Source organism: Grammomys surdaster, unplaced genomic scaffold (assembly GCF_004785775.1).
Source record: "Grammomys surdaster isolate TR1022 unplaced genomic scaffold, NIH_TR_1.0 126059, whole genome shotgun sequence".
Classification (NCBI taxonomy): domain Eukaryota; kingdom Metazoa; phylum Chordata; class Mammalia; order Rodentia; family Muridae; genus Grammomys; species Grammomys surdaster.
This window is the reverse complement of record NW_021620869.1, coordinates 2,462,200-2,482,987: the sequence shown is the minus strand read 5'-3', so window position 1 is coordinate 2,482,987 and position 20,788 is coordinate 2,462,200. Positions and strand designations below refer to the sequence as shown.

At 49.1% G+C, this 20,788-nt stretch overlaps 1 protein-coding gene across 1 annotated transcript in view; it reads right to left on the bottom strand.

Annotated features, from left to right (window-relative positions):
* The window catches only part of Ankmy1 (ankyrin repeat and MYND domain containing 1), a 33,484-nt gene that overhangs the window by 5,315 nt on the left and 7,381 nt on the right, over positions 1 to 20,788 (bottom strand). The window contains exons 4-15 of the mRNA XM_028755339.1: positions 19,194 to 19,337; positions 12,771 to 13,243; positions 10,818 to 11,034; positions 10,343 to 10,501; positions 9,041 to 9,486; positions 7,979 to 8,150; positions 5,984 to 6,124; positions 5,173 to 5,313; positions 4,822 to 4,929; positions 3,876 to 4,007; positions 2,301 to 2,414; positions 1,837 to 2,002 (exon numbers count right to left, since the gene is read on the bottom strand). Coding sequence (XP_028611172.1) covers positions 1,837 to 2,002; positions 2,301 to 2,414; positions 3,876 to 4,007; positions 4,822 to 4,929; positions 5,173 to 5,313; positions 5,984 to 6,124; positions 7,979 to 8,150; positions 9,041 to 9,486; positions 10,343 to 10,501; positions 10,818 to 11,034; positions 12,771 to 13,243; positions 19,194 to 19,337 — 2,413 coding nt within the window. The remainder of the gene's footprint in view (positions 1 to 1,836; positions 2,003 to 2,300; positions 2,415 to 3,875; positions 4,008 to 4,821; positions 4,930 to 5,172; positions 5,314 to 5,983; positions 6,125 to 7,978; positions 8,151 to 9,040; positions 9,487 to 10,342; positions 10,502 to 10,817; positions 11,035 to 12,770; positions 13,244 to 19,193; positions 19,338 to 20,788) is intronic.

Sequence of the window (20,788 nt, the reverse complement as noted above, 5' to 3'; positions counted from 1 at the left end):
AGGAGAAAGAGGATGAGGAAGAAGAGGAAGAAGAGGAGAAAGAGGAGAAGGAGGAAGAGGAGAAGGAGGAAGAGGAGGAGGAAGGGGAAGAAGGAGGAGAAAGAGGAGGAGGAGGAGGAGGAGGAGGGGGAACTATGTCCTTGTAGCACCACTGTCTTTCTTAATTAGAAGTAATTTCTCCTTGGCTCAGTGGTTAAGAGCACTGGCTTCTCTTCCAGAGAGCCTGAGTTCAGTTGCCAGCAACCAAATGGCAATTCTAGGTCCAAAGGAACTGCCACCCTCCTCTGGCCTCTCTGAGCACCAGGTTCACAAGTGGTGCATATGATATACACAAACAAAACAATCATACGCATCAAAAACTTTAAGGAGAACTTGTTAAGAGTCATGTCTGATGAGAAGTCAAGTATTGGTTTCTGGATTCCTTTGCACTTAGATTTCTTGGGATTTATCCTCTAGACTGGATGATTAGCACTTTCAGTGCTGGCCTGGTCATTCCACTGGTTTCATAAGTGGGTCTGGGCCTTAAAATGACCTGTCAGAGTGAGTTAATCACTTTGCAGCTATTTGAGGGGAAAGTCCCCAAGGCCAATGCTGAGGCTTGTTTTGAACTCGGGGCTGCTCCTGTGCCCTTGTTTCTCCTAGTTCTCTCCAGTAGGAAGCCAGCCTGTAGTTCAGCCCAAGGCACCAGTGGCTCAGTACCCAAGTGCATCTCAACACTCAGCCTGACCCGGTCCATGTGCTACTGAAAATGAGTCTGTTTCTTTGCTGAAGCTTATGCTTTTCAGCATGGTGCCAAGGCTCTGGAAACAGTGAGGAACGGCAAACCTCTCCAGGGGTGACATCCCCACTCCAGGATCCACTCAGTGATGGAAAGGAGAGGTTGTGTGGCTAGGTCTTCTCAGATGGGCCCCCTGCTTATGAACTGTTGGGGAGGATCAGCGGCCCAGCATTCTCAGTGGTATCTTATCCAAGGCTTAACCTGGGTCCCACAGTGAGATCCAAATATGGAGAGAGGCATCGCCTTCCGGTCACAGCAGCCAGAGCTTGGCCTCCACACTCTCCATCCACTTCCAGATGGATGGGACCACTACTCGTGTCAGGGTAAGTTAGTGTGTGTGGGTAGAGACAAAGGTACAGAATAGTTCGTGGCTGTGTGTGCGCGCATGTGCATGTGCGTGTGTGTACACTATGTAGGTTCTGGACATGAATGTGGAGTTTAAGAGTGAGAATGTGAGTAGTGTGTATAGGAGGGTGCTAGTGTGCTAAGAGAGGATGGTAGTCCAGGGAGTGAGGACAGGCGTGTAGACGGCTGTGTGTAAGTGTGAGCATGTAACCGGGAACTATCTGTGGAAGAACAGGGGTAGGTGGATGTGGGTGTGGGTGTTGGGGAGGATAGGCGTGTGTAGGGGGTCCAGGATATTGGGGTGTGAGTGTGCAGCTGGGTAGACTTGTATGCAGCAAGCCGATGCAGCTGTAGGGTACTCTGTGGGGGAAAGAGCTGACTGAGCGTAATTGTGGCTATGAGGAGAGGTAGAGGTTGGTATATATGCAGGGATGGGTGTGAATAAGTGAGCCCTACATGTTTGGGTGGTGGGTATTGGGGTGTATACGAATGTGTGCTGGGCACAGTGTGAGCGAGGGCATCTGTGGGCGTGTGTGAGGAAATGGGTTGGTACAGGGAGGGTTGCGGTTTGATGTGCCTGAGAGAGAGACCATCAGGACCATTGTCAGTTGGGGAGGGGATGGTCAGATGTCGGTGAGCAGATGTAGGTCTGGCAAGTGGGGGTGTTAGGCAAGAATGGAGCTACGGGATGCACCCTGATGAGCCTCACCTACCTCTCTTGCTCAGGTACAGCGCCTTCGAGTCCAGCCGGCTTTCCTTGTTGAGGACAGCAAGCCGCAATTGCAAGCCCAAGTATTCTAGCAGCCTTTTCCGGGCCATGAATATCTCCCGCTCTGCGGGCATCAGAGCATGAAAAGGACAGTGGGCAATCTTTCGGTCCTGTGACAGAGCACAGGATCACTATGAGTCCTTCAGGCTGCCATTCACCAACCAGCCTCGCGCAATGGTCGCTGAGGACTTCCAGCCACCCCACCCCACACTGCAGAGTGACTGAGTAAGCAGGCCACCTCTCTGTCCTCTGAAATGTGACTGTGAAGACACCTGCTCACAGGTGTCCAAAGCACATGTTCACCATCATGAGGTCTTCTGCCCTGGAAGACCAGGGTGACTGTGGGCTCCAAGTTTTATCCACGAGAAGCCGGGTCTCAGAGGGGTCCTGCTCACAACAAAGACACACCTGGTAGAACTTGAAGTAGCCGTAGTCAACTGCTGTGCCCACAGCTGTCCTTTCTCCTTGCACAAGTGTCACAGGATTTAGGACATCTGCCCCATAGCTAATGAGCCGGTCAATCTGAAGAACACAGAATCTGTCAAGCACACAAGGCCACTGGAGGAGTGACAGAAGCCACCTTCAACATGGGGCTGTGCAGGGCAGTTCCACACATGACCACATCATGACGTACGTGGCTCCTAGTTCCCGTGGACATACTTGATTGAAAGGCAGCCAAAGGAGAATACAGTTGCCCAGAAGGGCTGTGGTTCCCTGCCTTCTACATGGTGGCCGTCCCCCAAGTGTGTGAAAAAGTCAGAGGCAAATAGGTTAGACAGACTTGGCCTCATCCTGAGATGCCATTCCCTGGAGAGCCCTCTCTGACTCCATTCATGGTCATGGTAGCATCAAAAATCATGACGGTTAAGAAATAGGGACACCCCTTTGCTCACTGAGGGATGAGTGGATAAACAGAAGGTGACACGCACACAGTAGAATGTCAGTCAACGTTCAAAAGCTATATCCAGCTTACCCAACTGAGCAGCGCCCTCTGCCAGCGTGCCAGGTGGTACAATTGCACCAGGGTGACTTCCTGGCACCCTTGCAGAGCCACGACTTAGCCTGTGCATTTAAGTGTGTGAGATGCAGCCCGAGAGTTGTCAGAGTTCACAGTGAGGACCAGAGTCCAACAAAAGGGACACTGACAGCTGAAGCTGGCTACCAAGTAAGAGCAGGAAGGGGTGGTGAGCAGCAGCTTGTGGACCAGGCGTGCCTCTGGTTCAATAAATTCCAGTTGGGTGTGGTAGTGGACAGCTGTAATTCCAGCACTTAGGAGGCTGAGGCAAAAGATTACAAGTTTGAAGCTGGGTGGGGCGCTACAGAACAAGACCTTGTCTCACTAGGGGAAAAAACCCACCCTAAATAAATGCATTCAGGCTTTGTGGAAAGGTACAAACAGACTGTCAGCTTTCTTCGCATATTTCACTAACACGGGTCATAAACTCTGGGTTTCAGGAAGCCTGCAGTGCACACACAGATCTGCTAGATCCAGACACTGTTGCTAGCTCAATGCTATCTCATTTCCCAAGCACTATGGGGGCTGGGGAGTGTGGGTGCTGGATGTCGTGTCCTCTAGCCTATTTTAGTCACAGCATGATCTTAGGATGACCCAGCCTACCCAACCCTGAACCCAGAGGTACTCTCCATCCCCTTACCTCTTCCCCTATGTCCTCCCCTGCTTCCCCTATATCCTCCCCTGCTTCCCCTACATCCTCCCCTGCTTCCCCAACGTCTTCCCATGCTTCCCCCTACATCCTCCCCTGCTTCCCCTACATCCTCCCCTCCTTCCCCTACATCCTCCCCTGCTTCCCCTACATCCTCCCCTTCTTCCTCTACATCCTCCCCTGCTTCCTCTACATCCTCCCCTGCTTCCCCAATGTCTTCCCCTGCTTCCCCTACATCCTCCCCTCCTTTCCCTACATCCTCCCCTGCTTCCCCTACATCCTCCCCTGCTTCCCATACGTCCTCCCCTGCTTCCCTCACCAGGGCAATCTTGTTGTCGATGCTCCTCTGTTGCTCATAGACCAGGTCACACACAACACACAGGGCAGTGCCCAAGCCCTTGGTCAGAGGCAAGTTGGGGTCAGCTCCCTGGGACAGGAGCTCCTTCACAACCTGAACACACAGACAAATTCCTCAGCAATCATAGTCCCGGGCACTATCCATAGGTCCCACCCATAGAGAACGTGATGGGGGAACATGGATGAGCGAGCTCCGTAGGGAGAAGTTGCAGTTCCACCCAGGGCCTGGTTCTGACACATTTCGGTGCACATACTGCTCTGATGGGTATTGTTCCTGCCTCACTTTCTAGTCTGGGAAAGAGTGTGGCCAGGAGCACATCCTGCCTGCCCGCTTTGGCCGCTCCTCCCCAACTCTCCCTTTTCTTAACAAAATTCACCAGTATCTAAAACAGTGCTGCCTGCTGCTTTAGGGCCTGACTCCCCCAGCTACAATGTGTGTATGAGATGGGACCGGGGATCCTCAAACCAGAGACTAGTCAAAAACCTGCTGCTCATAGTGGTGCCGGCCTTCCCACAGAAGGTGCTCAGTAAGCAAACGTTAAATGAAAGGAAGGATGGATGAGAGGCTGGAATGAGTAGGCCACTGGTCACCTGGATGGATGAGTAACTGGGTCGGTGAGAGAAAGTAGGCTGGGTAGCTCTATGGCTAGATTGACAGGTAGGTGGCTGGATGGCTTAGTGAGTGGGAGATTGAGTAGATGAACCAGTAGATGGAAAAATGACCCAGCAAACCCAGTGGCTGATTGGAGGAAGGGGTTCAGAGGTGGCAGAAACAGCACAGTTGCCTGGTGCCCGTGTACACAGGAGCTGTGGGCATAAGAACCAGGTACACAAGAGGCAGGGGCCCAAGGCAGGCGCTGAGTGTTCAGATGCAGGGGAATCAGATTCATGGGTGCAGATAGGCTCACCAGGTCATTCCCACTGGCAATGGACAGGGAGAGCGGGGAGTGGCCGCTCCACAGCGTGTTTGGATTCGCTCTGTGGGACAGAAGGAGCCGCACTATGTCCCTGGCACACTGCAGGAAGAAAGGCAGAAGCAAATGAAGTCATCCCCAGGAAGAAAACAGGAAAGGCACTGGTGAATAAATTGCCGGACATATTCAAAGGATGGAGGACAGTGATGCTAACACACACACACATCACATTTGAACGCAGCTCTTGCCTAGCCTACAGTCCCTCACGTAGCAACCCTCAGCCCCTCCCTTCCCCCCACTGTGACAACCTAGCCAGCCCAGGGCAGGGCCCCCATGGTTGCTTACCTTCTTGTTGTCCTCTCTCTCGCAGGCCACATGCAGAGCAGTGCGCCCCCCCTCCTCTGGGATGACTGTGTGCTTAGAGTAGTAGCTCTTGGGTGGGCCTGGCTCATTGTTGAGCTTCAGGCTTGAGGGTAGGAGATCAGCCTGTGGTAAACACAAGGCTTGAGGCAGGTCCTGTGTGTCCCTCTCCCCAGAGTGCGACTTGCAGACTATAGATGTGGGCTATCTCCCCACAAACCTCCACTCATAGGCCTCAGAATTCTCCAAGTCGCTGAGAATCCCACAGCACTCAAAACACCCTCTAGACTCACAGGCAAACACTACCAAGCCTGTTTTGTTGTGGTGGTAGCGGTGATTGTATTGTTTTTGTGTTGTTGTTGTTGTTGTTGTAGTTGTTGTTGTTGTTGTATGGTACTGAAGAATGAAACCCAGGGCTTTTTCCTACTGGAGCTGCATTCCCAGCCCCTCCTACTTTCGGAGACAGGATCTCTCTATGGAACTTACTATGCAGACTATGCTAGCACTCACAAAGATCTACCCACCTCTGCCTCCTGAGTATTAGAAATTAAAGGCTCACTATATCCATGCCTGGCTACATCCCCTGCCCTTAATCAATTATTTCTGCCTGTGTGTCAGCTCTACTTCCTCCCATGGCCACAGCTGGGTCCTGATCCACCTGACCTGCCCACACCAGGAGGGGCAGTGGCCGGGAACACAGTGATCAGAGCATACACATGAGTTGTTTTTTTTTTTTTTTTATCACCCCAGGCTCCTTTGCCAGTAGGCACAGCTACAGGTCCGTACAGAACCGCACCTTGCCACCTTTGTATACGTAGTCTTGGTCCGCTGCCTTGGCATCCACATTAGTGACTGCATGGAGCAGCAGCTCGGTGATCTTCACACCCTCCTCCCCAGGAAGTGAGGCTGCGATGTGGAGTGGCGTCAGGGACTGCAGCTGCAGAGAAAGCATGGTAAGGGTGAGACCCAATCTGCAGCCAGGCAGTGAGGTCAGGTTAGGGTTAATGTCAGGGTCTTTGTACCTGAGCAGATGAGAGGATGCATATACTACCACAACAATTTCAGGTAACCAGGCAACTGCAGCAACATCTCCTTCACACCAGCCTCATGGGTGCAGGACAAGAAGGCCCAGGAGGGCATGAACAACGAATGGACTGAATGCTCTCAACGTGCCATGTAACCCACAGGTGTCCAGGTAACCCACAGGTGTCCAGGTAACCCACAGGCGTCCAGGTAACCCACAAGTGTCTGTGTAACCCACACGCGTTCAGGTAACCCACAGGCATCCAGGGCCACAGCTGTGAATGTGTGACTTGAACCCTGTTGATTTTAGGCCATCTAACACTGTCTTCTAAGAGTAGCACCTCCCTGTCCCTGCCAGGCCCTGGCTCAGATACCACCACCCTCCTGACCAGCTTTCTGGTTCTCCCCACAGTGTCCCTCTCCCCTCTCTCTGAAGATGGTCCCTGATGGACTGTGCCTGAGCTCCAGCAGCTCATGGTCATGGGGAACCCTGCTCTCAGAGTGAATGCTGGCAGCTGAGAGAAGCCAGTCAGAGCAGCCAGGCTATGGCTAGGAAGATACGCCCCAATTGTCCCCCAGCCCAGTTCAGTATGACCTCACTCAGATAGGAAAGTATCCCTGGAGAAAAGCAGCTGGAGAACTGCCCCATCACCACCACCACTGAAGGCAGGGTGTGGTTATCCTGGAAAGCAGAAAAAGCCCACCTTGAGGGGATGTGTTGCACAGGGGAATATTCCAACACTGGAACCCGGAGAGGTAGCATTAGCTCTACACAGCACACACAGCCTGGGGCAACCTCCTGCGGCTGCTGCGATCTGAACCATAGAGTTCAGACAAAGGGACAAAGTACAGCTGATACCACTGAGCCATGGGGAGGTGATAATCTTTACCCCGGCTCACAGGGCAGCCCAACAAGGGACACTGGGGTCAGAAGGGAACTGTACAGGGAGCCTAGCCTCACCTTGACCTTCTCCCTAGGGCACAGGTGACTACCAGGGACATTGGGCGTTGAGGTAGTGTGGCTTCTGTGCCTGAGGAAGCTGTGGCATGGGGATGAACAAGGTTTAGATGAACCGAGCCCTGAACCCCGGGAAGTCCAAGAACCTCTGTAGCAGCTGAGTTTCTGTCTCGGTGTGCCAGCATCACACGCAGGTTTATGTATCAAGAGTGCGCTTGTCAGACATGTTTCCCGAGAGGTGAGGCTAGCTCAAATGGGAAGTAGCTGGTGCCTGAGAGTGCTGAACAGACCACTGGCTTCCACAGGGGGCAGCAACAGTGCAAGACAGAAGGGACACAGACCTTAGTCAAAAGGAGACATGGAAACAGACAGGTAGGCAGAAAACCCAGGTTTGGTTTTGGCTGGCTGGATTTGCTGGACTAAAGGGATTCAAACACAGTTTGCTTCAGTCCTTCCTGTCTTTTCAAATAAACTTGATGCCATTGTGAACAAGGGTGGGTCTGGCTTTGGCTTCCCCTCATAAGCCCTTGTATTACCCTTATTTCAGACACAGGGAAGGGAAAACATTAGAAAACCAGACATGTCATGGTGCACTGTGAGAAATAGCGCCCCTTCAGAACCATGTCTGCTGACACCATGAAACCTCAGTGGTAGGCCATCTCCCTCCTGTGGTGTTGCCAACATCTCACACTCCAGGTTTACAGGAGGGTGAAGCAACTCTACTGCCAGCTCTGGGGAGCTATGGGATTCTGTGAAGAGGGTCCTGAGAGTCTGTGTGTGTCCCACATCCATCTTGCTGCTGACACCTACCTGTGGAGGATACTGAATATCCGTCTGGGCCCCACTCATCAGGAGCAGCCTCACCCCTTCCACATCCCCCGCCTTCACAGCGAGAAACAGAGCCTGCATGGGCACTTGACACAGGTTGGGATCGGCACCTCTACGTAGCAGCAACGTGATGGTCATCCAACGGTTCCTGCGTCTGTAGGGACCAGAAAAGCAGGGTCACAGGATGGAGGGACAGGACTCTCTAAGCAAGGGATGAGGGGTGCTGACAGCATAGACACACTGCACCCCAGTACCTAGTCCTTGAAAATATCCAAGGACAGCCTACCCCAGGAGGCCCTGTCCCCTGGGAGGCTCAGAAGCATAGTTAACAACAAACCTCCCTGTGTGGACAACCCCAGCCAGCCTCTGCTGTGGTCCTGCAGTTCTTCAGCCAAGAATCAGTCATGAGATGGGCACTAGCTCTTCCTAGGGTGGGTCCCAGACAGTGAGGTGGATGCACATACACACACACACCACATACTGACCATGTGTTGAGAGTGCAGCCCCATCTGACTGTGCCCCTGCAAGGACGCTGTCTTAGGGTTTCTTTTAGTGTGACAACACTATGACAAAAAACAACTTGGGAAGGAGAGGGTTTATTCTATCTTACCCTTCCAGGTTCATCTTTGGGGGAAGTAAGGGTAGGGGCTCACGCAGGGCAGAAACCTTGAAGCAGGAGCTAATGCAGAGGCCATGGAGGAGTGTTGTTTACTGTCTCTCTCCCCATGGCTTGTTCAACCTGCTTTCCTATACAACTCAGGACCACCAGCTCAGGGGTGACACCACCCTTAGTGATCTGGGCCCTTTCACATCAACCATCACACCCCAGGCCTGCCCACAGCCCAATCTTTTGGGGGCATTTTCTTAGTTGGAGTCCTCTCCTCCCAAATGACTCTAGCTTGTATCAAGTTGACATAAGAGCAGCCATCATAGATTCAAGGAAACCGCTCTTAGTGGTGGCACAGCTCTGTGATGGGTACCCATTGAACACAACTCATCCTGGAAGCAATCCTCCACCCCTGCCATAGAGTATCAGTGACTTACTCAACCATGGTCTGTGCCATTTTCCTCACGGTCCCTTTGTATGGGAAGCAGGGTGACTGTAACAATGAACTGTAGGCCTGAGCACTCTTCTCCAGGATGTCCCTTGAGACATTGATACTGTAGTTTCTCAGGCACTTGTTTGACTCAAAGATTGTGTCAACACTGTACAAGGTGGTAGCATCCACATTTTCTGCTGAGTCTTCCGGCTCTTTCTCTACGTCAGTGCTGACAGTCTTCACTGGGGAGACATCTTGCTTGTGAAGCATGTTGCTGGACTCCGGGGTTGGTACAGAGACCAGGGAGCCATCTAGGCTGTTTGAGGGGTGCAGAGGTGTCTTTACTTCCTCTCCACCCAATATGGGCAAGCCCGCATCGTAGAGATAATCTACGTTTGGATCCGCAAACAAGAATGAAATTTTGGGGGTGACCAAGGATTTAGGAGATTCCTATGGCAAAGCACCAAAAAAGATCTCATTAGAAGATGGAACGGGAGCTCTTCTCTCCATAGCAGCCCCAGGAAGAACCTGAGTGGTGGCGTGGGGCTCCTTCACAGTCCACATACCCTTGCAGGGACAGGGACAAGTCTGCCCCATACCAGAAGTAAGCTGCCACTTCTCAGGGCTCACAGTGCCACCTGTGCCTCCTGAGCCTACAAAATGTGCTCTATCTAGAACTGGGTATTGCCGTAGAAGCCAAGGAGGAGCTGCTGGCGAGACCCCATCTTGTTCTTTCGTGCACACAGGGCAGAGCCTGTATTGCATGCTTCATGCTAAATAAATCTACATCATTAAAATTAGTTTCACCACTTTCTCTTTTTAATATGACTACTAAAAATTTTTAATTATATACCTGTAGCTTGCGTTGCAGCTTAAATTATATTTCTGTCCAGGGGTGCTGGTTCCCCTGTCCTCTGTCCTCAGGTACCTCGGCTCCCAAAGAGAAGTCCCTGGCCTGATGGCCTCCACATTGCTGGAAGTCTGTTAGACAGGCGGAGTCTCTGCCCCTTCCCTAGCTGCACTGCCCTTCCCAGCATGCTGGAGTAGGGAGGTATGTCTCAGACCCCAGGCTGCTGTGCATGTGGTTCATAGGGAACACACACCCCCTGGTCCCCATGGCATGGCTCTGGATGCCTCTGGGAGTTCCCAGGCACTCTCTTCTGACCCCCTTCCCCACGAGCCTTAGCTTTCCATTCCCTACATGTGACCCTGGTTCACACATCAGGGAGGGGGCTGTGGCCATTTAGGTAGAAAGACAGTAGGATGTATGGCAGATGACGGTGCCGCGGTGTCAGCGGAGGCTGACCTGAGGCAGGGTCCTCTCAGCAATGTTGGGATGGAAGGATTTGCTGGGGTAATACTGGAGGAAACACATGCTGAGGGGTGTGACGCCCTCGTCTGAGCGCTTGTTCACATCAGCCCCGTAATCCAGGAGAAGGTTCACAATGTTGAGGTGAGAATGCATCTGGAGAGTGGCAAGGACAGACTTGTGAATACAGGAGCTAGCCCTCAGCAGACAGGAGGGCCGCCTGTCATCCATGCTGCCTCGCCCCTTGTCTGCAATATAGCAGGACATACACAATACTCATGCTTGGCCCTGGTAAAGGGACACTCAGGTATGGAACAGAAAAATGAATGGATCACTCTCAGGCTGCCTCCTTTTGGCCTTGAACATTACACCTAGGTAAGTGGGGTTTTGCATAGCGGCTCCTGTCACAGTCCCTGTTAGAGTGGGCCACCCAAAGCCCACAAGCCACTGCTCCTATACAAAAAGGACTTACGGCCGCAGCGGCGAGCACAGTGTAGCCTTTGGAGTCAGCCACATCAGCACAGGCAAGGTTGTCTCTCAAGATTCCAAAAATCCAGTTATAGTCCCCTTCCTCAGCCTTCATGATCATCTTCTTGGAAATCTGCTCCTTGGGGCCACTGGGCCCAAACTTGCTGCGGTTCCCCTCCAAGATGGCAGCTATGTTCCAGCTGGTATGAGCATCCTTGTTCCTGGCAATACAGCAGGCTTCATTGGTATTAGACTAGAATCTGGATAGCCCAACACCTTCCATGAGAAGGAGCCCAGGAGGAGCTACCTCCCTCCACCCCTCATTTCTCTGACACCCCCCCACCCCCAGAATTCTTCTTCCAACCTTGGGCTCTCTATTCTCTACCACTTCTTTATTACCCTGAGCCCTGATGGCTGCACTCCCAGTCAGTTACAATCAGGATGGAGTAGAGACACTTTATCTAAAGATAAAGTATTCAGGCTAAGTTCTACCTGGCAAGAACTACAACTAAACCTTATACATGTCTGACTCCTCTGGCTCATTCAGGTTTGCTGGGGAATCTGCTCTCAACAGCAGGGCCCTGAGAGAGCAGAAAGCTGGGGGAATGTACATGGCCCCACTGCTCAGAGCCAGGTACACACATCCCCACTTCTACTCACTTGCTTTCTGTTGGAGTACAGAATAGCATGGCCCCTAGCCCAGGGTTATCAGACAACAATGAAGCTAGCTCCCTGTGTGTCCAGCATGCCATTCACAATCAAGAGCTCATGGGTTAATTCAGTCAATAGTTGTCATTGGTTATGAGCACAGTTGATGGCTGCACCATGGATGGACGGCATAGGTGGATAGATGGGTGGGAAAGTGGGTGAATGGAGTGGGTAAGAAGATATGTGTGGGGGTTGGATTGATGGATGCATGAGGGACTGCATGAATGCATGGATGCATGGGACGATGCATGGGTGGAATGGACTGGAAGACGGGTACAGCAGTGTAGATGGCGAGGGTAAGTGGGTACATAGAGTGGGTAGATGGGTGGATACACGTAAGGGTGGTTGCACCAGTGAAAGGATGGATGAGTGGGTGGATGAATGAATTGATTGATGGATCAATGAAGGTGTATAGGAGGGTGGATGGATGGATAGATGGATGAAAAATGGATGAATAGATGGATGAGTGGATAAATGGAAAAGTCACTTGTGCCCATCAAATAATTCTAAAATGTCCACTGGCATCTGAGGGCCATGTTTAAGGATGCAAGAATAACAGAAGGTACTTGAGTATTTTAACTTTTAAGGTTAACAGTTTTCCCCAAGTGGGTGCTGACTTTCCCAGCATACCCTCTATACCCCAGGGTGAGGTATGGAGGGTATCTTCAGAGATCGCAGAGCAGTACAAGTTTGCATGGCTTTCCTTGGAAAGGTCAAAGGTCTAATCAATTTGCAGGCCCCATTCCTTCCCTGCATTCCACCCTTGGCTCTATGTCAGACCCTTCATTAACAAGTGTTGGAAATAGCTATCTCTTCTGTCAAGTTGGGGTGCACAGGGACTTGACTCACAGAAACTCTAATAGCAGACAGGAACCTTGCCTTAAAAGCACACAAGCTCGGGCCTACCTCAAGGGAAGGTATCCAGGTCCAAAAGCCAAGGTTTAACCTCAGGCATCTGCTCAGGAGTTTATCCTAAGGCACATCCCCTGCAGCGGTCTGCTCTGGTTCTGAGACACAGATGTCTATCATCTCTGCCTGGCTCCCTACCCTCGGGCACCTGTCTGGTCTCATGGCACAGGAAGGGCTGTTTAAGTCACTAAAGCAAATACTGTGTGTTCACATTCATCCAACAAGCAATACTGAAAGGTACTCAGGCCCTTAGCAGCACCCCCACCCCCGCAATGGAGAACATCAGAACCCTTCCCAAAGGGGAACCCCTATTCAGTAAGGGGACAAAAATGAAGATCACCTGAACTTGTAAGTTTGCTTCTGAATTTTGACCAACAAAGGAGTCTCATTTGTTATAAGCCAGGGTTCTTCATCCTCAATGAACGGAGGGATCTCGTTCATGAAGATGTGGCCATCTAGTTCTTTCCGCAGGGAGTCAGTCATGGGCAGGTGACTGTTGTCGGTGGAATAGATGTGCATCTCTGGAGGCAGCTTTAGGTCATCATTCAGGAGATACTGTTTATAGTCATAGAAGAAGGGGTCCTGCTCCTCAGAAAGACCCAACTCTACCTTCTCCTCATCTGAGAGACTGATTCTCCGTCTCGAGCTTGTGAGGAAGGCCATAAATTCTGGGTAGTTTATTAAGGAGAAGCTGCTGGGAACCCTTGTGCACAGCTTCAGGAGATACTCACGAAACCACAGTCCAACATCCTGACTGCCATCAGGGTAGGTCTCGATGCCTGGCCCGAACCTCTGGTCCTCTTTATACAATCCCTACAAGGGAAGCCCACAGGGCCAGGAGAGACACTCAGTTGAGCTTTCTACTAAGTGAGTTTCCTAAAAGCAGCAGAAGAAAATGTATGCCTAAGAGATGTACTCATGCACTCCACACATGCTGAGGTGTGAGGTATGCTAGGCACTCGAAGGGAACAAGGTCACTTTGCTCAGACAGAATGTAGATGTGTGGAGAGGGTGCTGTGACAAGTTGGAAGACAAAGGGCCCGGTTGGGAATGGCCTCTCTCAGGTGAGAACATGACCAAGGGCTGCCAGCTGAAGCTGTGATGGAGACCTGCGGGGATGTTCATTTCCTAGAGACCTCTGCATCCCTGGAGTTATCTGCTAGACAGGCAGTTTTTCCCTACATGCATCTGTCCTTAGGAGGATGGGGAAACGGCTGCCTGCTTTGATGCACTCAGTGAACATTCAAAGCCTTTTTATTGGTTGGTTTCAGATAGCATCCTTCAGAAAAGCTTACTAGGAACCAGCCCCAACCTATCTGTCATTCTGATTCACTTTAGCCCTACAGTAGACTTTGCTCCTTGAGATCTTAACCCCCTCTCAGAGTAGGTGGCTCTGCCTTTTTCTGGGCTGCCATTTTCATGACTTAGAGATGAGTGTGTTCATGGGGGCATGCATAGAAAGGAGCCTTCCAGTGGGAATTTGCATCAGCCTTCCCTCTCCCACTCAATTAGCTGAGGGAGACATTGCTTCCAAGAGTGCTCCTCACTCACTGAAAGTAGCAAACTCCCTCTACTCTGACTGACAGGCTGTGCTCACTGGTTTGCTCTCATGAAGAGATGAACCCAGCCCCCATGGGTCTGAGCCAAGAGAGGGAGAAGGATAGGATAAAAAAAAGCAGAGTGGAGAAGAGAAGAACAGAAAGAAGAGGAGAGAAACTACCCTTTGCTTTCTATGATCTCCCAAGGGGAAGTTCAGCATCTAGGCTTTCCAAATGCTTCCATCCTGCCTGCCTTGGGTATGCAGATGAGAAAACAGTGAGCTGTGGTCTGCTGCACGGGTCAAAGGTCAAAGTAAAGTACTAGCTTCCCAAAAGGCATGCGTCTTCTAAACTGGCATCAAAAGATGCTTGGAGGTCACCAGGTAGTCAAAGGAGATAGGTGGTCTGTAGGCTTGATGGGCCTAGCAAGGAGGTAGCGCCTTCTCTGGAAAACTCAGGAGACACTTAGGTAGGACGTTACAAGAACAAGTGGACCAGGAAGAGAAACTGGAAAGCCAAGGAAGACAGAGGTTAGAAGGAAAGAGGCACTCCAGGGAGGATGTGTGTGTGTGTGTGTGTGTGTGTGTGTGTGTGTGTGTGTGTGTGTGTCCCACAGGTGCTCTTGTTCAAGACCCAACAGCTCTACTGTTAGAAAACAACTTAAGATAATCTAAGTGTCATTGATGTCACAAGTTGACACCTCACAACAAAACAGGCTTGTATTCCCAGCTACTCCAGGGCTGAGGCAAGGGGGACTCCACATTCAAGGTGAAGCTTTATTGCAGAGTGAGTTCAAGGTCAGCCGGGGTGAGTCAGTAAGACCCTCTCTCAAAATATAAACCTAAAAGGATGACTGTGGCTGTAGCTCACTGGCACAGCACTTGCCTAGTACACACAAGTCCTGGGCTTAATGTTAATTGCATTAAATTTATTCTTCAAAGGATATGCTTGAGGGAAGACACCACAAGGCTGAGGGCTGTTTTTAAATTGTATCACTGATAAACACTCATAAGACAGAATTAGCATAAAGAGATCTTTAACCATAGTAACATAAACACTAACATATGAACACTAAACATACAAGCAGACAATTCACCCCAAAAGATATACAGACAACAGACAAGAGTGAGACAGAATCAGCATCACCTGCCACCAAGGTGCTCCAAGTCCACATCACAGGAGATGCCACGATATGCCCACAAGAATACTAATGTCGAAAAGACCAACTGCCATGTGCTAAGGAGAATCTGGAGTCACGGCAGCATCCTTGTATTAATGGCTGAAATGGCATGGCCACTTTGTGAAGCAGCTTGAAGGGTCTTATGAAACTGACTGTACACTTACCATTGTCACTGATTACAGTTACCATTGTAACTCATTGCATACTTACCATTGTAAGTAATTGCACGCTTACCATTGTAACTGATTGCACACTTACCCTTGTAACTAATTGCACACTTACCATTGTAACTGATTACACTTACCATTGTAACTCATTGCACACTTACCATTATAACTCATTGCACACTTACCATTGTAACTAGCATCCTCACTCTTAGGTATTTGTAAGAATAAACACATACTCATGCCTGCATGAAAACTAAGAGGCAACTGTAGTGGTTTACAATATCCAAAAATTCCAAAGACCTCAAAAGAATATCTATTGGTGAATTAAAAGCAAACAAAGAAAATAACAGTAAAACCATATGATATCCACACAGTGAAACACTTCTCTATAATAAAACCAAGTGGAATACAGAAACACATGAGTCTCAAAAGAACAGCGCCCTAAACAATAGAAAGCAGACCAGAAGTACCACATAGAACATACAGCGTGATTCCACTTATAAGAATGTAAAGAACAATGTAAAAAAAAGAACTACAAAAGATGCATCTTCTGATATGCTGCCAAAAATATGGAAATGTGTGGTTTCAATAGTTATTAAAACAGCATATAACTCAAAATAGGAAAATGGAGTTGAAATAGTCTAAACTCAGTCTTGCATTTTTCAAACCAAGATCTTGTCCTGTACTGTGAGGCTGCAGGGAGTCCTGAAAGGGTAGAGAGTGTAACACTTTTAAAGTAATAGTCAGAGCGAGATGATTTTTTTCAATATTCTGCCAATCCAAATGAAGGTCAGAAGAGAGAAAGGGGAATGTTGGATAGTGGGGTCAGCATAGCACCCACAAGGCCGTAGACTTCATCCCAAATGTGTGTCTACTAACACCAATGTACTTTGTCAAAAGCAGATAAGAAACCATGAGCTAAACATAAAATCTTAAATTTTCTAATAGCCACATTACAACAAGTAAAAACTTGGGTAAAATTCTAATTGTTTTCAAGACAGGGTCTCATATATCCCAGGCTCATCTTGAAATAAGTGGCCAGGAATGAGCTTAAACTGCTGGTCCTCCTGAGAGCGTCTCGTAGACTGCAGGCATGCACTGCCACACTGGTTTATGCCATGCTGGTGATCACACTCGGAGCTTTAAGGGTGTTTCAAAAGCACTCTACAAACAGGCTACATCTCCTGTCCTGAGGTGGAGTTCATTTTGCTATAGTATTTGTATTTAGTTCAGTCTTCCCAAAATATCACTTTTAAATATACCTGATGGTTAAAGCTCTTCAGATAGTTGATATTATGCCTTTTTTTGTCTCAAAAAATCTTTGTGATCTGATCTGTGGGCACTGAGGGTGTAGCTCAGGAGAGCATAAAGCTAGCATGTGTATGGCCCTGGGCTCCACCCAGCACTGCCAAAGTTATTTAAAATTTTGGTGACAGACACAGCACAGTGAAAATAATTTCCCAAATGTATATAACTTTATTAACATTAAAATTAGACTTTGGGTTAGGAAACAGTGAAGAGAGTTTTTGTTTGTTTTTGAGACTACATCTCTCTATATAGCTCTGGCTGTCCTAGTGCTTGCTATATAGACCAGGCTAGCTTTCAGTTTGTAGAGATCTACTGCCTTCTACTTCCCAAGTGCTGAGACTAAACCTGGCCTGAAGCAATTATTTTTTTTAAAAAAAGGGTATATTAGTTTATTATAATAAAAGAGCATAAAGCAAATACCAGGGACATATAAATCTAAAATTCTACCTAGAAGAGAAATGGCCTCAAAATAATAAAGCTGAAACTGAAAGGAGTCATTTTAAATGTCTTCAATGGTACTGAGACATTCTAACTTATCAAGCTTAACCACTGGCAGAGTCAACAGACAAAATAATAATGAATAAAAAACAAAAACTTTATATTCATCTTAAAATAATACAAACAGCAAATGTATGTGAGTCAGGAAAACACCATGGTCAGCAACTGCTGGAATGTATCTAGAAGTCGACCTCGGCCCTCTGCACATAGATTACAGTTGTGTAGCCTGGTCTTCTTGTGGAACTCCTGACAGTGCAATCAGGAGCTGTCTCTGATCCTTTTGCCTGCTTTAGGGGCCCTTTTCTCCTAGGTCCCCTCATTCAGCCTCAATATGAGGGAAGGTGCCTAGTCTTGCTGCAACTTGATATGCAATGGTTAACTGATATCCATGGGAGGCCTTCCCCCCTCCCTTTTTTTTTAAAGAGAAATGGAGAAGTGAATTGGGGGCGCAGAGGGGAGGTGGGGAGTGAAGGACTTGGGGGAGAGGAGGGGAGGGAAACTGTGGTCCTGCAGTCTTCAGGATGGAGGGGGGGAGAGAGAGAGACAGAGACAGAGACAGAGACAGAGAGACAGAGGCAGAGAGAGACAGAGACAGAGAGACAGAGACAGAGAGAGAGAGAGAGAGAGAGAGAGAGAGAGAGAGAGAGAGAATTGATTTTTTTAAAAAGCAGGTAAAGAGACTTGCTATGCAAACCTAGTGGCCAGAGGTCCATTCTCTGAACCAACGTAAACTTAGAACCAACTCTACAAAGTTGTCCTCTGACCTCCACGTGAACAAACATTTAAAAAACAAAAAACGGAACACTAAAAAGTCAGCCATGCTGGGTGGGCATGTAGATAAAGGCCTGTAACCCCAGCTATTTGGGGAAGCTGGGCAGGCAGATTGCAAAGTTGAGACCTGCCTGGTTACCTGGTGAGTTCAGGACCAGTCTGTGCGGTTTGATCAGACTCTATCTCAAAATGAGTAAAAAGGGGACTTCAATGTAGCAAGGATCACAAGGATGCAGACTGCCATCCTGCATCCATTGGTCAGGACAAACATCCTAGAAGGGGAGCATCCAGACACATGGCCTTCAGACTACACTTAGTTTTCCCAGGGAAACGAAAACATGCATTTACTGTTTACATGCACACACAAAAATCAACTAAATGTGTGTGGACAGCAGCTTTATTTACAATCGGCCCAAACAGGAAACAGTCTAAAGGTCTTTTGGTTAGTCTGTGGTGATTCCGTATAGTAGAGATGTCAGTAACCAAAGAAAGGACAGGAACACTGGGCCATAGAGCTGGATCTTCCCTGCAGGCCAAGAGGAAGACACAGAATGGCTCTGCAGGGCTCCACCTTGTGGCCTCTCTTGCAAAGGCCCAATTACAGGCAGTAGCCATGGCTAATCAGAGGGAACACTTACTACATAGGCATGGGGCGCGGATATGGGTGAGGGAGCCACTCAGTACACAAACCTACACTTGTTGAAACTTTCAAAACTTTCTAATGATAGAGAGCATATAATTGTAAATTATATGTAATAAATTAAGGGGTGGAAGGGCATATGTATTTTTCCCTCCAGGGTAAAAAACGGCAAATTTTAAATAATATGTATCAGAAAGAACCATCTCATATATTAAAAATAAATATTCATGGTACTTTTAATCCAAAAGATATATAACTTGATAACATCCCTCTGGGAGTATATAGATGATTCTCATTTTTTTACTTTGATCCTTATTGTTGGTAGTATTATAGTCACTAAAATGAGATAGCTACTTCTGCTTTAAATTCTCCAGAGCCTAAATTTCTTTTTCTCTAGTGTCCTAGATAATAGCTGCACCCACACCTCACCTAAACACACAAAAGCCCCTCAGCCATAGCCACGCTGTCGTATTCCCCCTCCCATGAGCACACAGAGCCGCACTCCTCACACGTGTGTTCACACAGCAGTGTGTGTTCACACAGCAGCCTTTCTCCTCACATAAACACACAGTAACCCCGCTCCTCAGGTGAACACACAACAGCCAGACCCTTGTGAACACATGGGCAGTCCCACTATCATGTGATTACGGGGTCTCCTCACCTGGAATAACTTTGTTTTCGTGTACATGGTGCCATAGCCTTCTCGTTGGCTGAGATAAAACGTGCCTGTGAAGCTGGAGCCATCGGGCCACATGTAGGTGCCCAAGCCATGGTAATGGTCCCGGTAAAACTGCCCACGGTAGGCCTGTGGAGAAGAGAGGTCTGTGAGCCACCTATCTAGGAGAAGCCATTACCTTCGGAACCCCGACCCTTGTAGGTAACTGCTAAGCCAGGCTACAACACCTGGTTGAATGAGGACCACAGGGCTGTGACAGGCCTTTTGCAAGCCCAGACACAAGACTTCTTTTAGTCCAGGTGGCCAAAATGATAACTGGCATTGGTCACTCAGAATACCCAGAGAGGTCTCCAGGCAGCCAGACTGAGAGTTCGCCTTCCCTACTCTCTGCTACGGGTTAGACTAGCTTGGAAGGTTCAGACCTGCATGGAGCTGCTGCCAGGCCAGCACCCACCCTAGGTTTGGCAGAACCCTCCCCTCTTAGGAGTCCTGACCCCATCCTAATGAGCTCTCCATCAGGTAACAGAGGCCAGGCTGGCTGGAGGATGCTTGCTGCTAGGGGACCCTGAGCCTGGCTGAGAACAAGGTAGGGTTGATTTATGACTCCTCAGTATTGGGTCCATTGTGAGCCACTGTCCTTGTCCTGCCTGAGCCCTTCAGGTGAGTATGTCAGATGAGTATATCAAAGGGCATGAGAGAAATACTCCCACCAGAAAGAGTAGATGGTCACAGCATGCCTACCTCTGTCCTGCCCCAGGCCACAGCTGCCTGGATCAGCATAGTCTCCTGACTGGAGCTGGGCTCATGGCGCTTTAGAAATAAGGCTGAGAAATTCCTGTTCCTTCTCCTGTTTCTTGAACAAATGGGAGAGACTAGATGCTGGAGGAAGGACTGGACCAGGTAACTCTAGTCTCAGGCACCAAGTTAGAGACACTGTGCCTTGCCACAGGCAGGGCCACACGTGGAACAAAGGACTAGAAGAGGAACCCATGACTCCTCGGATGCCATGAGCAGCACCAGACTGGAAAGGCTGCAGCGCCAGGGCTTCTGAGCTGCCCTAGACATGGATAACAGAAAAACAGAACAAGCAGGAGTCTTCAAAGTACTGCTTCCCTGCTGACCTCGCCAGGCTTCAGACACGCTGCATTCACTTCTGTTACACACTGAGCCATCTTACCCAACCACTGACAGTGAAAAGCAAAGACAAATTTGGTCACGGGCCCAGTTTTGGGTCCCTACCTCCAACAAGTCTCCACTTAGGTCCTGGACATAGCCTAGGGGTCCTAGGTATATTTCTATTTTATAGTTAAGAGCACCTTTTGCCATCATTTTAATCTTAAACAGCAGGCAATTTCAGCAAGGAAAATACGTGGGTCTCTGCAGAAATTTGAAGTTTTAAAACATTTTGCTCTCCTGGAAAGAACTTACTACTGTTGTTTTGCCAGATCAATATATTGGTAAGCCGCCTTCTAACTAGTTTTATGCACAGATTAGTGCTGCCCTCGACCTTGGCCAGAAAAGCTGCTGCTGCTGCTGCTGCTGCTGCTGCTGCTGCTGCTGCTGCTGCTGCTGCTGCTGCT